The following is a 15,916-nucleotide window of genomic DNA, read 5'->3' on the forward strand; positions in this document are numbered from 1 at the left end:
GATTTTTTTGGGTTTTAATGGGAATTCTGGGGGTTTATAATGGGAATTTTGGGGTTTTAATGGGAAATTTTGGGATTTTAACTGGAATTTTTGGGGTTTTAATGGGAATTTTTGGGGTTTTAATGGGAATTTTGGGGATTTTTCCTGAAGGATTTGGGGTTTTAATGGGAATTTTGGGATTTTTTTCCAAGGGGTTTGGGGTCAGGGAAATGGGAATTTTGGGATTTTAATGGGAATTTTTGGATTTTTTTTTTTTTTTTTTCATGAGGGATTTTGGGATTTAAGTGGGAATTTTGGGATTTGTGGGATTTTTTTCCAGGGGGTTTGGGGTCAGGGGAATGGGAATTTGGGGGTTTTAATGGGAATTTTTGGGGTTTTAATGGGAATTTGGGGGTTTTAAATGGAGTTTTTGGGGTTTTAATGGGAATTTTGGGATCTTTCCCAAGGGGTTTTGGGGTTTTAATGGGAATTTTGGGATTTCAGGTGGGAATTTGGGGAATTTTGGGATTTTATGGGAATTTTGGGGTTTTTGGGATTTTTTTTCCAGGGGGTTTGGGGTCAGGGGAATGGGAATTTGGGGGTTTAAATGGGAATTTTGGGATCTTTCCTAAGGGGTTTTGGGGTTTTAATGGGAATTTTGGGATTTTAATGGGAATTTTGGGGTTTTAAATGGAATTTTTGGGATTTTAATGGGAATTTTCGGGTTTTTTTTTTTTGATTTTTCATGAGGGATTTTGGGATTTAAATGGGAATTTTGGGATTTCAGGTGGGAATTTGGGGAATTTTGGGAATTTTGGGATTTGTGAGATTTTTGTCCAGGGGGTTTGGGGTCACAGTAATGGGAATTTTGGGGTTTTAATGGGAATTTTTGGGGTTTCAATGGGAATTTTGGGGATTTTTCCTGAAGGATTTGGGGTTTTAATGGGAAATTTTGGGGTTTTTCCCAAGGGGTTTGGGGTCAGGGAAATGGGAATTTCGGGATTTTAATGGGAATTTTCGGATTTTTTTTTTTTTATTTTTCATGAGGGATTTTGGGATTTAAGTGGGAATTTGGGGAATTTTGGGAATTTTGGGATTTGTGGGATTTTTTTCCAGGGGGTTTAGGGTCACGGGAATGGGAATTTGGGGGTTTTAATGGGAATTTTTGGAGTTTTAATGGGATTTTTTTGGGGTTTTAATGGGAATTTGGGGGATTTAATGGGAATTTTTGGGGTTTTAATGGGAATTTTGGGGATTTTTCCTGAAGGATTTGGGGTTTTAATGGGAATTTTGGGATTTTTCCCAAGGGATTTCAGGTGGGAATTTGGGGAACTTTGGGATTTTAATGGGAATTTGGGATTTTTTTCCAAGGGGGTTTGGGGTCAGGGGAATGGGAATTTGGGGGTTTTAATGGGAATTTTGGGGTTTTTAATGGGAATTTTTGGGGTTTTAATGGGAATTTTGGGATTTTTCCCAAGGGGTTTTGGGGTTTTAATGGGAATTTTTGGGGCTTTAATGGGAATTTTGGGGTTTTTCCTGAGGGATTTGGGGTTTAAATGGGAATTTTGGGGTTTTAATGGGAATTTTGGGATTTTAGTGGGAATTTTTGGGGGTTTTATGGGAATTTTGGGAATTTTGGGAATTTTTCTGAGGGGTTTGGATTCAGAATGGGAATTTTGGGGTTTTAACTGGAATTTTGGGTTTAAATGGGTTTTTGGGTTTAGTGGGAATTTTGGAGTTTTAATGGGATTTTTTTTGGGTTTCAATGGGAATTTTGGGGATTTAATGGGAATTTTTTGGGGTTTTAAAGGGAATTTTTGGGGTTTTAATGGGAATTTTTGGGGTTTTAATAGGAATTTTTGGGGTTTTAATGGGAATTTTTGGGGTTTTAATGGGAATTTTTGGGGTTTTAAATGGAATTTTGGGATTTTTCCCAAGGGGGTTTGGGGTCAGGGAAATGGGAATTTTGGGGTTTTAATGGGAATTTTCGGATTTTTTTTTTTATTTTTCATGAGGCATTTTGGGATTTAAATGGGAATTTTGGGATTTTAGTGGGAATTTGGGGGTTTTAATGGGAATTTTGAGATTTTTGGGATTTTTTTCCCAGGGGGTTTGGGGTCAGGGGAATGGGAATTTTAGGGGTTTTAATGGGAATTTTTGGGGTTTCAATGGGAATTTTGGGGATTTAATGGGAATTTTTTTGGGTTTTAAAAGGAATTTTTGGGGTTTTAATGGGAATTTTGGGATTTTTCCCAAGGGGTTTGGGGGTCAGGGAAATGGGAATTTTGGGATTTTTGGGATTTTTTTTCCAAGGGATTTGGGGTCAGGGAATGGGAATTTTGGGGTTTCTCCTGAGGGATTTGGGGTTTAAATGGGAATTTTGGGATTTTTCCCAAGGGATTTGGGGTCTGGGGAATTTTGGGGATTTTAATGGGAATTTTGGGGATTTTAATGGGAATTTGGGGATTTTTCCCAAGGAATTTGGGGTCAGGAAATGGGATTTCGGGTGGGAATTTGGGGAATTTTGGGATTTCAAGCGGGAATGGGAATTTTTGGGAATTTGGGGAATTCCAGGATGGATTTTTCCCTGTTTTTTCCCGCAGAGTGTGCAGCGGAACGGCTCCATCTACATCCACGTTTACTTCACCAAGAGTGGATTCCATCCTGATCCCAAACAGAAAAGTCTCTACAGGCGCCTGGCGACCGTGCACACCTCCCGCAGTGAGAATTCCCACTTTTCACACCCAAATTCCCGATTTTCCCACCCAAATCCTGGTTTTCTGGACTGAATCCCGGTTTTCCAGAAAAAAAATCCGGATTTTCCAGAAAAAAAGCTAATTTTCCAGGGAAAAATCCTCATTTTCCAGGGAAAAATCCTGATTTTCCAGAATAAAAATCCTGATTTTCCAGAAAAAATACCAATTTTCCAGGAAAAAACACCTGATTTTCCAGAAAAAAAACAATTTTCCAGGGAAAAATCCTGATTTTCCAGGGAAAAAATCCTGATTTTCCAGAAAAAATACCAATTTTCCAGGGAAAAATCCTGATTTTCCAGGAAAAAATCCTGATTTTCCAGGAAAAAAATCCTGATTTTCCAGGAAAAAAATCCTGATTTTCCAGGAAAAATACCAATTTTCCAGGAAAAATCCTGATTTTCCAGGAAAAATACCAATTTTCCAGGAAAAATCCTGATTTTCCAGGAAAAAATCCTGATTTTCCAGAAAAAATACCAATTTTCCAGGAAAAAATCCTGATTTTCCAGAAAAAATACCAATTTTCCAGGGAAAAATCCTGATTTTCCAGAAAAAAATCACATTTTTCCAGAAAAAAATCACATTTTTCCAGAAAAAAATCACATTTTTCCAGAAAAAAATCACATTTTTCCAGAAAAAAAATCACATTTTTCCAGAAAAAATACCAATTTTCCAGGAAAAAATCCTGATTTTCCAGGGAAAAATCCTGATTTTCCAAAAAAAAAATCCTGATTTTCCAGAAAAAATACCAATTTCCCAGGGAAAAATCCTGATTTTCCAGAAAAAAAATCCTGATTTTCCAGGAAAAAATACCAATTTTCTAGGAAAAAATCCTGATTTTCCAGGAAAAAAACCTGATTTTCCAGGGAAAAATCCTGATTTTCCAGAAAAAAAATCCTGATTTTCCAGGGAAAAATACCAATTTTCCAGGGAAAAATCCTGATTTTCCAGGGAAAAATCCTGATTTTCCAGAAAAAATACCAATTTTCCAGGAAAAAATGCTCATTTTCCCGGGAAAAATCCTGATTTTCCAGGGAAAAATCCTGATTTTCCCACCCAAATTCCTGATTTTCCCACTCAAATCCCGCTTTTCCAGAGCAAATTTCCGATTTTCTGGACCAAATTCCTGATTTCCCAGAAAATGTTCCTGATTTTCCAGCCCAAATTCCCACTTTTCCAGATCGAATTCCTGATTTTCTGGTCCCAAATCCCACTTTTCCAGCCCAAATCCCAGTTTTCCAGACCAAATTCCCACTTTTCCAGACCAAATTCCCGGTTTTCTGACCCAAATTCCTGATTTTCCAGAAAAAAATCCTGATTTTCCCACCCCAATCCCACTTCTCCAGACCAAATTCCGACTTTTCTAGACCAAATTCCCCATTTTCCTGAAAAAATCCTGCTTTTCCATACCAAATTCCCGATTTTCTGACCCAAATTCCTGATTTTCCAGACCCAAATCCCAGTTTTCCAGACCAAATTCCCGGTTTTCCAGAAAAAAATCCCGCGTTTTTAGTCCCAAATCCCAGTTTTCCGGAGTGAATTCCTGATTTTCCAGAAAAAAAATCCCACTTTTCCAGACGAAATTCCGCTTTTCTGGTCCCAAATCTCACTTCTTCAGACCGAATTCCCGATTTTCCAGGAAAAATTACCGATTTTCCAGGAAAAAATCCTGATTTTCCAGACCCAAATCCCACTTTTCCAGACCAAATTCCTGTTTTTCTAGAAAGAAATCCCACTTTTCCCACCTAAATCCCACTTTTCTAGTCCCAAATGCCACTTTTCCAGACCAAATCCCCGATTTTCCCACCCAAACCCCAATTTTCCAGAAAAAATACCAATTTTCCAGGGAAAAATCCTGATTTTCCAGAAAAAATACCAATTTTCCAGGAAAAAATCCTGATTTTCCAGAATAAAAATCCTGATTTTCCAGAAAAAATACCAATTTTCCAGAAAAAATACCAATTTTCCAGGAAAAAAACCTGATTTTCCAGGGAAAAATCCTGATTTTCCAGGAAAAAATCCTGATTTTCCAGAAAAAAAATCCTGACTTTCCAGGGAAAAATCCTGGCTTTCCAGAAAAAAAATCCTGATTTTCCAGAAAAAATACAATTTTCCAGGGGAAAAAAATCTTGATTTTCCAGAAAAAAAATCCTGATTTTCCAGGAAAATACCACTTTCCAGGAAAATCCTGATTTTCCAAAAAACCTGATTTTCCAGAAAAACAATTCAGATTTTCCAGAAAAAAAATCCTGATTTTCCAGGAAAAAATCCTGATTTTCCAGAAAAAAAATCCTGATTTTCCAGGGAAAAATCCTGATTTTCCAGGGAAAAAATCCTGATTTTCCAGAAAAAAATCCTGATTTTCCAGAAAAAATCCCAATTTTCCAGGAAAAAATCCTCATTTTCCAGGGAAAAATCCTGATTTTCCAGGGAAAAATCCTGATTTTCCCACCCGAATTCCTGATTTTCCCACTCAAATCCCGCTTCTCCAGACCAAAATCCCACTTTTCCAGAGCAAATTACCAATTTTCCCACCCAAACCCACTTTTCCAGACCGAATTCCCACTTTTACAGAAAAAATTCCAGATTTTCCAGAAAAAATACCAATTTTCCAGGGAAAAATCCTGATTTTCCAGGGAAAAATCCTGATTTTCCAGAAAAAAAATCCTGATTTTCCAGGAAAAAATCCTGATTTTCCAGAAAAAATCCCAATTTTCCAGAAAAAATACCAATTTTCCAGGGAAAAATCCCAATTTTCCAGCCAAAAATCCCACTTTCCAGAGAAAAATCCTGATTTTCCAAAAAAAAATCCTGATTTTCCAGAAAAAAAAACAATTTTCCAGGGAAAAATCCTGATTTTCCAGAAAAAAAATCCTGATTTTCCAGAAAAAATACCAATTTTCTAGGAAAAAATCCTGATTTTCCAGGGAAAAACCCTGATTTTCCAGAAAAAAAAACAATTTTCCAGGGAAAAATCCTGATTTTCCAGAAAAAAAATCCTGATTTTCCAGAAAAAATACCAATTTTCCAGGAAAAAATCCTGATTTTCCAGAAAAAATACCAATTTTCTAGGAAAAAATCCTGATTTTCCAGGGAAAAATCCTGATTTTCCAGAAAAAAAAACAATTTTCCAGGGAAAATCCTGATTTTCCAGAAAAAAAATCCTGATTTTCCAGAAAAAATACCAATTTTCCAGGAAAAAATCCTGATTTTCCAGAAAAAAAATCCTGATTTTCCAGGAAAAATACCAATTTTCCAGGAAAAAATCCTGATTTTCCAGGAAAAAATCCTGATTTTCCAGGAAAAAATCCTGATTTTCCCACCCGAATTCCTGATTTTCCCACTCAAATCCCGCTTCTCCAGACCAAAATCCCACTTTTTCCAGAGCAAATTACCAATTTTCCCACCCAAATCCCACTTTTCTGGTCCCAAATCCCACTTTTCCAGACCGAATTCCCACTTTTACAGAAAAAAATTCCTGATTTTCCAGAAAAAAATCCGATTTTCCAGCCCCAAATCCCACTTTTCCCGACCGAATCCCTGATTTTCTGACCCGAATTCCCGATTTTCCTGCCCAAATCCTGGTTTTCCAGATCAAATTCCTGATTTTCCAGAAAGAAATCCCACTTTTCCCGCCCAAATCCCACTTTTCTAGTCCCAAATCCCACTTTTCCAGACCAAATTCCCCATTTTCTGACCAAATTCCTGACTTTCCACATCAAATTCCCAATTTTCCAGGAAAAAATCCCACTTTTCCAGGCCAGATTCCCAATTTTCCAGACCGAATTCCTGCTTTTCCAGGGAAAAATCCCGATTTTCTAGTCCAAATTCCTGATTTTCCCACCCAAATCCCAATTTTCCAGACCAAATTCCCAATTTTCCAGAAAAAATTATCTACTTTCCAGACCAAATTCCCGATTTTCCAACCCAAATCCCAATTTTCTGGTCTCAAATCTCAATTTTCCAGACCAAATTTCCAATTTTCTGGACCAAATTCCCAATTTTCCAGACCAAATTCCTGGTTTTCCCACCCAAATCTCACTTTTCCAACCCAAATTCCTGATTTTCCCACCCAAATCCCACTTTTCTGGTCCAAAATCCCACTTTTGTAGTTCCAAATCCCACTTTTCCCACCCAAATCCCACATTTCCAGACCCAAATTCCTCAGGAATTCCCTTTTTTCCCCTTTTTTCCCCATTTTTCCCCATTTTTCCCCATCTTTCCCAATTTTTCCATTTTCCCCCATTTTTTCCCAATTTTCCCCCATTTTCCCCATTTTTCCCTTTTTTCCCATTTTCCCATTTTTTCCCCATTTTCCCCATTTTTCCCTTTTTTCCCATTTTCCCATTTTTTCCCCATTTTCCCCATTTTTCGCCATTTTTCCCAATTTTTCCCATTTTTCCCATTTTTCCCATTTTTCCTATTTTTTCCCATTTTTCCCAATTTTTCCCATTTTCCCCAATTTTTCCCAATCTTTTCCCATTTTTCCCCATTTTTCCCATTTTTCCTATTTTTTTCCATTTTTCCCAATTTTCCCATTTTTCCCAATTTTTCCCCATTTTTCCCATTTTTCACAATTTTTCCCATTTTTCCCCATTTTCCCCAATTTTCCCATTTTTTCCTGTTTTTCCCAATTTTCCCCATTTTTCGCCATTTTTCCCAATCTTTCCCAATTTTTTCCATTTTTCCCATTTTTCCCCTTTTTTCCCATTTTTCCTATTTTTTCCCCATTATTCCCATTTTTCCCCATTTTTCCCCATTTTTCCCCAATTTTTCCCATTTTCCCATTTTTTCCATTTTTTCCCATTTTTCCCCCATTTTCCTGTTTTTCTCATTTTTCCCAATTTTCCCAATTTTTCCCATTTATTCCCATTTTTCCCATTTTGTCCAATTTTTTCCATTTTTCCTCATTTTTCCCAATTTTTCCCAATTTTTCCCATTTTTCCCTTTTTTTTCCCATTTTCCCCAATTTTTCCCAATCTTTCCCCATTTTCCCCTTTTTCCCCGTTTTTCCCATTTTTCCCCATTTTTCCCCATTTTTCCCAATTTTCCCAATTTTTCCCATTTTTTTCCCATTTTTCCCAGTGATCAACAAATACAAGAGGAGAAGATTCCAGAAAACCAAAAACCTCCTGACAGGAGAGACAGAGGCAGATCCCGAAATGATCAAGGTGAGAATTCCCAAATTTTGGGTTTTTTGGGATTTATTCCCAGATTTTGGGGTTTTATTCTGAGATTTTGGGGATTTTCTACAGATTTATTCCCAAATTTTGGGGTTTTATTCTGGGATTTTGGGATTTTTGGGGATTTATTCCCAAATTTTGGGTTTTTTGGAGTTTTATTCCCAAAATTTTGGGGGTTTTTTGGGATTTATTCCCAAATTTTGGGGTTTTATTCCGAGATTTTTTGGGGATTTATTCCCAGATTTTGGGGATTTTTTGGGATTTGTTTGCAGATTTTGGGGATTTATTCTAAGATTTTGGCTTTTTTTTGAGATGTATTCCCAGATTTTGGGTTTTTTTTGGGGATTCATTCCCAGATTTTGGGGTTTTTTGGGATTTATTCCCAAATTTCGGGATTTTTTGGGGATTTATTCCCAAAATTCTGGGGTTTTTTGGGGATTTATTCCCAGATTTTGGGGATTTATTTCCAGATTTTGGGTTTTTTGGGATTTATTCCTAAATTTTGGGGTTTTATTCTGAGATTTTTTTTGGATTTATTGCCAGATTTTGGGTTTTTTGGGGATTTATTCCCAAAATTCTGGTTTTTTTGGGATTTATTCCCAGATTTTGGGGATTTTTTCCCAGATTTTAGGTTTTTGGGGATTTATTCCCAAATTTTGGGTTTTTTGGGATTTTATTCCCAAATTTTGGGGTATTTTGGGGTTTTATTCCAAGATTTTTTTGGGATTTATTCTCAGATTTTGGGGTTTTTTGGGATTTTATTCCCAAATTTCAGGTTTTTTGGGATTTTATTCCCAAATTTTGGGCTTTTTTGGGGATTTATTCCCAGATTTCAGGTTTTTGGGGATTTATTCCCAGAGTTTGGGATTTTATTCCCAAATTTTAGGTTTTTTTTAGGATTTATTCCCAAATTTTGGGCTTTTTTGGGGGATTTATTCCCAAATTATGGGATTTTTTGGGATTTATTCCCAGATTTTGGGGATTTATTCCAAGATTTTGGGTTTTTTTGGGTATTTATTCCCAGATTTTAGGGTTTTTTGGGACTTTATTCCCAGATTTCGGGTTTTTGGGGGATTTATTCTCAGATTTTGGGGTTTTTTGGGGATTTATTCCCAGATTTTGGGGATTTATTCCCAGATTTTGGGGGTTTTGTGGGATTTATTCCCAAAATTTTGGGGTTTTTTGAGATTCATTCCCAGATTTTTCCCAATAAATTTTGGGATTTATTCCCAAACCCTTCCACTTCTGGGGTTTTTTTGGGGATTCCATGACAAATCCAAGGATGCCAATTCCCATTTTTCCCTTGCAGAAAGTGGAAAATCCCATTTTTTTGGGATAAATAAATCCCATTTTTTGGGGGGATTTTTTGTGGATTTTTTTGCGATTTTTTCCAGGATTTTTTCTGGGATTTTTTTTGGGGATTCCCATTCCAATTCCCATTTTTCCCTTGCAGAGAGTGCAAAATCCCTTTTTTTTTGCCATTTTTTTCAGGATTTTTTTGGGATTTTTTTCTGGGATGGTTTGGGGGATTTTTTCTGGGATTTTTTTCGGGATCTTTTTGGGGGATTTTGTTCGCGATTTTCTCACATTTTTTGTGGATTTTTTTGCGATTTTTTCCAGGATTTTTTCTGGGATTTTTTTTTGGGATTCCCATTCCAATTCCCATTTTTCCCTTGCAGAGAGTGGAAAATCCCATTTTTTGGGGACTTTTTTTGGAGATTTTTTTCCAGGATTTTTTCTGCGATTTTTTTTCACGATTTTTTCCGTGGTTTTTTCTGCGATTTTTTTCCGGGATTTTTTGGGGGGATTTTTTTGGGATTCCCATTCCAATTCCTGTTTTTCCCTTGCAGAGAGCGGAAAATCCCATTTTTTTCACAATTTTTTCCGGGATTTTTTTGGGGGATTTTTTCCGGGATTTTTTCAGGATTTTTTTCAGGATTCCCATTCCAATTCCTGTTTTTCCCTTGCAGAGAGTGGAAAATCCCATTTTTTCCGCCATTTTTTCCGGGATTTTTTTGGGGGATTTTTTCGGGATTCCCATTCCCAATCTCAGATTTTCCCTTGCAGAAAGTGCAAAATCCCATTTTTTTTTTAGATTTTTTCACTATTTTTTTGCGATTTTTTCGCGATTTTTTTTTGCGATTTTTTTGGGGATCCTTTTCGGGATTTTTTTGGGGATTTTTTTTTGGGATTCCCACTCTAATTCCCTATTTTTTCCCTTGCAGAGAGTGCAAAATACCATTTTTTTTTAGATTTTTTCACTATTTTTTTCGTGATTTTTTTCGCGATTTTTTTGGGGATCCTTTTCGGGATTTTTTTGGGGATTTTTTTTGGGATTCCCACTCTAATTCCCGTTTTTCCCTTGCAGAGAGTGCAAAATCCCATTTTTTTTTTAGATTTTTTCACTATTTTTTTCGCGATTTTTTTGGGGATCCTTTTCGCGATTTTTGGGGGGATTTTTTTGGGAATTCCCACTCCAATTCCTGTTTTTTTCCCTTGCAGAGAGTGCAAAATCCCATTTTTTTTTTAGATTTTTTCACTATTTTTTTCGCGATTTTTTCGCGATTTTTTTTCACTATTTTTTCCGCGATTCTTTTTGGGATTTCTTTGGGGATTTTTTTTGGGATTCCCACTCCAATTCCCATTTTTTCCCTTGCAGAGAGTGGAAAATCCCTTTTTTTTTGCCATTTTTTCACGATTTTTTCCGCGATTTTTTTCACTATTTTTTCCGGGATTTTTTTGGGGGATTTTTTCGGGATTCCCATTCCAATTCCCATTTTTCCCTTTCCAGACAGTGCAAAATCCCTTTTTTTTGGGATTTTTTTGGGGATTTTTTGGGGGATTTTTTTTGGGGATTTTTTGGAGGATTTTTGGGGGGATTTTTTCCGCGATTTTTTTTGCAAATTTTTTTGCAATTTTTTTTGCAATTTGTTTTTGCAATTTTTTTTGCAATTTGTTTTTGCAATTTGTTTTTGCAATTTGTTTTTGCAATTTGTTTTGCAATTTTTTTTGCAATTTTTTTGCAATTTTTTTTGCAATTTTTTTTGCAATTTTTTTTGCAATTTTTTTTGCAATTTTTTTTGCAATTTTTGGGGGGGATTTTTTGGAGGATTTTTTTCGGGATCTTTTTGGGGGATTTTTTGGGATTTTTTTTCAGGATCTTTTTGGGATTTTTTGGGATCTTTTGGGATTTTTGATTACATTTTTCCATTTTTCGATTTTTTTGGGGATCCTTTTCGGGATTTTTTGGGGGATTTTTTTTTGGGATTCCCACTCCAATTCCCATTTTTTCCCTTGCAGAGAGTGCAAAATCCCTTTTTTTTTTTTAGATTTTTTCACTATTTTTTTTGCGATTTTTTCGCGATTTTTTTCGCGATTTTTTTGGGGATCCTTTTCGGGATTTCTTTGGGGATTTTTTTTTGGGATTCCCACTCCAATTCCCATTTTTTCCCTTGCAGAGAGTGGAAAATCCCTTTTTTTTTGCCATTTTTTTCACGATTTTTTCCGCGATTTTTTTCACTATTTTTTCCGGGATTTTTTTTTGGGATTTTTTCGGGATTCCCATTCCAATTCCCATTTTTCCCTTTCCAGAGAGTGCAAAATCCCTTTTTTGGATTTTCGATTTTTGGGATTTTTTTGATTTTTGAGGATTTTGGGGATTTTTTCCGCGATTTTTTGCAAATTTTTTTGCAATTTTTTTTGCAATTTGTTTTTGCAATTTTTTTTGCAATTTTTTTTGCAATTTTTTTTGCAATTTTTTTTGCAATTTTTTTTGCAATTTTTTTTGCAATTTTTGGGGGGGATTTTTTGGAGGATTTTTTTCGGGATCTTTTTGGGGGATTTTTTGGGATTTTTTTCAGGATCTTTTTGGGATTTTTTGGGATCTTTTTGGGATTTTTTGGGGGATTCTTTTGGGGATTTTTGGGGGATTTTTTTCAGGATTTTTTCGCGATTTTTTCCGCGTTTTCAACCAACTTTTTTTTTGGGATTCTCACTCCAATTCCCGTTTTTTCCCTTGCAGAGAGCGGAGGACTTCGGGCCGGTGGAGGTGATCTCCCACTGGCACCCCAACCTGACCATCAACATGGTGGATGACCACACGCCCTGGGTCAGGGGCAGCGTCCCTCCCCCCCTGGACCAGTGTGAGCTCCAAAAATTGGGAATTTCTGCCTTTTCCGGGAAAAATCCCGTGAAATTCCGCGGTTTCCGTGAAAATCCCGTTAAAATCCTTTTAAAATTCCATGAAAATCCCATTAAAATCCTGTTAAAATCCGTGAAAATCCCATTAAAATCCTGTTAAAATCCGTGAAAATCCCATTAAAATCCTGTTAAAATCCGTGAAAATCCCATTAAAATCCTGTTAAAATCCGTGAAAATCCCATTAAAATTCCATGAAAATCCCATTAAAATCCTGTTAAAATTCCATGAAAATCCCGTTAAAATTCCATAAAAATCCCGTTAAAATTCCATGAAAATCCCATTAAAATCCTGTTAAAATTCCATGAAAATCCTGTTAAAATCCATGAAAATCCCATTAAAATTCCGTTAAAATTCCATTGAAATCCCATTAAAGTCCCATTAAAATCCTGTTAAAAGCCCGTTAAAATCCTGTTAAAATCCTATTAAGATCTGACTAAAATCCCATTAAAATCCTATTAAAATCCATAAAAATCCCGTTAAAATTCCATGAAAATCCCATTAAAATTCCATTGAAATCCCATTAAAATCCCATTAAAATTCCATTGAAATCCCAATAAAGTCCCATTAAAATCCTGTTAAAATCCCTTTAAAATCCCATTAAAATCCCATTAAGATCTTACTAAAATCCCATTAAAATCCCATTAAGATCTTACTAAAATCCCATTAAAATCCTATTAAAATCTGTTAAAATTCCATTAAGATCTTAACTAAAATCCTATTAAAAATTCCATTAAAATCCTATTATAATCCTGTTAAAATTCGGTTGAAATCCCATTAAAGTCCCATTAAAATCCATTAAATCCCATTAAAATCCCGTTTAAAACCCCATTAAAATCCCATTGAAATCCTATTAAGATCTTACTAAAATCCCATTAAAATCGTATTTAAAATTCCATTAAAATCGCATTAAGATCTTACTAAAACCCCATTAAAATCCTATTAAAATCCATTAAAATCCCATTAAAGTCTCGTTAAAGTCTATTAAAATCCTGTTAAAATTATGTTAAAATCCATTTAAATCCCATTTAAATTCATTAAAATTCTATTAAAATTCCATTAAAATCCTATTAAAATGCCATTAAAATCCATTAAAATCCCATTAAAGTCCTGTTAAAGTCTATCGTATTAAAATCGTATTAAAATCCATTCAAATCCCATTTAACTTCATTAAAATTCCATTAAAATCCCGTTAAAATCCCATTAAAATCCCATTAAATCCAATTAACAATGGGGTGATTTTGGTCTCATTGGGCTCAGGGAGCTCTGCTAGCTCCCAGTGCTTCCCAGTGCTTCCCAGTCCCTCCCAGTCCCTCCCAGTGCCTCCCAGTGCTCCTCACTCCCCATTCCCAATGACTTCCCCATTCCCAATCAATTATTCCCATTGCCAATGACTTATTCCCATTTCCATTGAATTTTTCTCATTCCCAATCAATTCTTGCCAATGACTTATTCCCATTCCCAATCAATTATCCCCAATGAATTATTCTCATTCCCAATGAATTATTCCCATTCCTAATTAATTATTTGCATTCCCAATTAATTATTTCCATTCCAATAAATTATTCCCGTTCCCAATCAATTATTCCCAATGAATCATTCCCATTATTTTTCCCATTTTTCCCACCCCAGACGTCAAATTCGACGCTCTGAGCGGCGATTACTTCCCAATGAATTATTTCCATTCCCAATCAATTTTTCCCATTCCCAATGAATTTTTTCTATTCCCAATTAATTTTTCCCAGATGTCAAGTTCAACGCTCTCAGTGGCGATTACTTCCCAATCAATTGTTCCCATTCCCAATGAATTATTCCCATTCCCAATCAATTATTCCCAATGAATTATTCCCATCCCAGACGTCAAGTTCGACGCTCTGAGCGGCGACTACTTCCCAATGAATTATTCCCATTCCCAAGGAATTTTTCCCAGTGAATTTCTCCCATTCCCAATCAATTTTTCCCATTCCTAACGAACTTTTCCCTCTCCCAGACGTCAAGTTCGACGCTCTGAGCGGCGATTACTTCCCAACCAATTTTTCCCAATGAATTATTTCCATTCCCAATGACTTTTTCCCATTATTTTCCCACCCCAGACATCAAGTTCGACGCGCTGAGCGGCGACTACTTCCCCATCCTGTACTTCAACGACTACTGGAACCTGCAGCGCGACTATTTCCCAATGAATTGTTCCCATTCCCAATGAGTTATTCCCAATGACTGATTCCCATTTATAATGAATTACTCCCATTCCCAATGATTTATTTCCATTCCCAATGAACTTTTCCCATTCCCAATGAACTTTTCCCATTCCCAATCAATTATTCCCAATCAATTCCCCCATTCCCACTTAACCATTCCCATTATTTTTCCCATTTTTCCCACCCCAGACGTCAAGTTCGACGCTCTGAGCGGCGATCACTTCCCAATGAATTATTCCCATTCCCAAGGAATTTTTCCCAGTGAATTTCTCCCATTTCCAATCAATTTTCCCATTCCCAATGACTTTTTCCCATTATTTTCCCACCCCAGGCGTCAAGTTCGATGCTCTGAGCGGCGACTACTTCCCCATCCTGTACTTCAACGACTACTGGAACCTGCAGCGCGACTATTTCCCATTGAATTTTTCCCATTCCCAATGACTTATTCCCAATGACTTATTCCCATTTCTAATGACTTTTTCCCATTCCCAATGACCTATTTCCATTCCCAATGAACTTTTTCCATTCCCAATGAACTTTTTCCATTCCCAATGAACTTTTCCCAATCAATTTTCCCATTCCCAATGAATTATTGCCAATGAATTATTCTCATTCCCAATGAGTTATTCCCAATGACTTATTCCCATTGCCAATGAATTATTCCCATTGCCAATGAAATATTCCCATTCCCAATGAGTTATTCCCATTCCCAATGACTTATTTCCATTTCTAATGAACTTTTTCCCATTCCCAATGACTTATTTCCATTCCCAATGAACTTTTCCCATTCCAAATCAATTTTTCCCATTCCCAATGAACTTATCCCAATCAATTTTCTCATTCCCAATGAATTATTCCCATTATTTTTCCCATTTTTCCCATTCCTAGATGTCAAGTTCGATGCCCTCAGCGGCGATTACTTCCCAATCAATTATTCCCATTCCCAAGGAATTTTTCCCAGTGAATTTCTCCCATTCCCAGTGAATTTCTCCCATTCCCAATCAATTTTTCCCATTCCTAACGAACTTTTCCCTCTCCCAGACGTCAAGTTTGACGCTCTCAGCGGCGATCACTTCCCAATGAATTATTCCCATTCCCAAGGAATTTTTCCCAGTGAATTTCTCCCATTCCCAATCAATTTTTCCCATTCCTAACGAACTTTTCCCTCTCCCAGACGTCAAGTTCGACGCGCTGAGCGGCGACTACTTCCCCATCCTGTACTTCAACGACTACTGGAACCTGCAGCGCGACTATTTCCCCATCAACGAGTCGCTGCGGCGGCTGCCCTTCCGCCTGTCCTTCTGTCCCCTGTCCCTGTGGCGCTGGCAGCTCTACGCCGCCCAGAGCTCCAGGTCACCCTGGAACTTCCTGGGGGAAGATCTCTACGAGCAGAGCGACGAGGAGCAGGACTCCGTCAAGGTGGGGATTCCCATCCCGATTTTTTGGGGTTTTTCATGGTTTTTTGGGGATTTTCCTGGTTTTTCCCCGTTTTTTGGGGCATTTTCCTGAGTTTTTGGGGGTTTTTCCTGATTTTTTGGGGGGATTTTCCTGATTTTTCTGGGTTTTTGGGCAATTTTCCCGATTTTTCTGGTTTTTGGGGAATTTT

General features: G+C 36.7%; 1 protein-coding gene across 1 annotated transcript in view; it reads left to right on the forward strand.

Annotated features, from left to right (window-relative positions):
- CLPTM1 (CLPTM1 regulator of GABA type A receptor forward trafficking) overlaps positions 1-15,916 on the forward strand; it is a 57,178-nt gene that overhangs the window by 16,503 nt on the left and 24,759 nt on the right. Inside the window, exons 6-9 of the mRNA XM_085044011.1 lie at positions 2,583-2,700; positions 7,818-7,903; positions 11,937-12,057; positions 15,485-15,729. Of these exons, the coding sequence (XP_084900137.1) occupies positions 2,583-2,700; positions 7,818-7,903; positions 11,937-12,057; positions 15,485-15,729 (570 nt within the window). The remainder of the gene's footprint in view (positions 1-2,582; positions 2,701-7,817; positions 7,904-11,936; positions 12,058-15,484; positions 15,730-15,916) is intronic.

The sequence above is a fragment of the Lichenostomus cassidix genome, unplaced genomic scaffold (genome assembly GCF_008360975.1).
Source record: "Lichenostomus cassidix isolate B80296 unplaced genomic scaffold, HeHo_3.0 HiC_scaffold_35, whole genome shotgun sequence".
NCBI lineage: Eukaryota > Metazoa > Chordata > Aves > Passeriformes > Meliphagidae > Lichenostomus > Lichenostomus cassidix.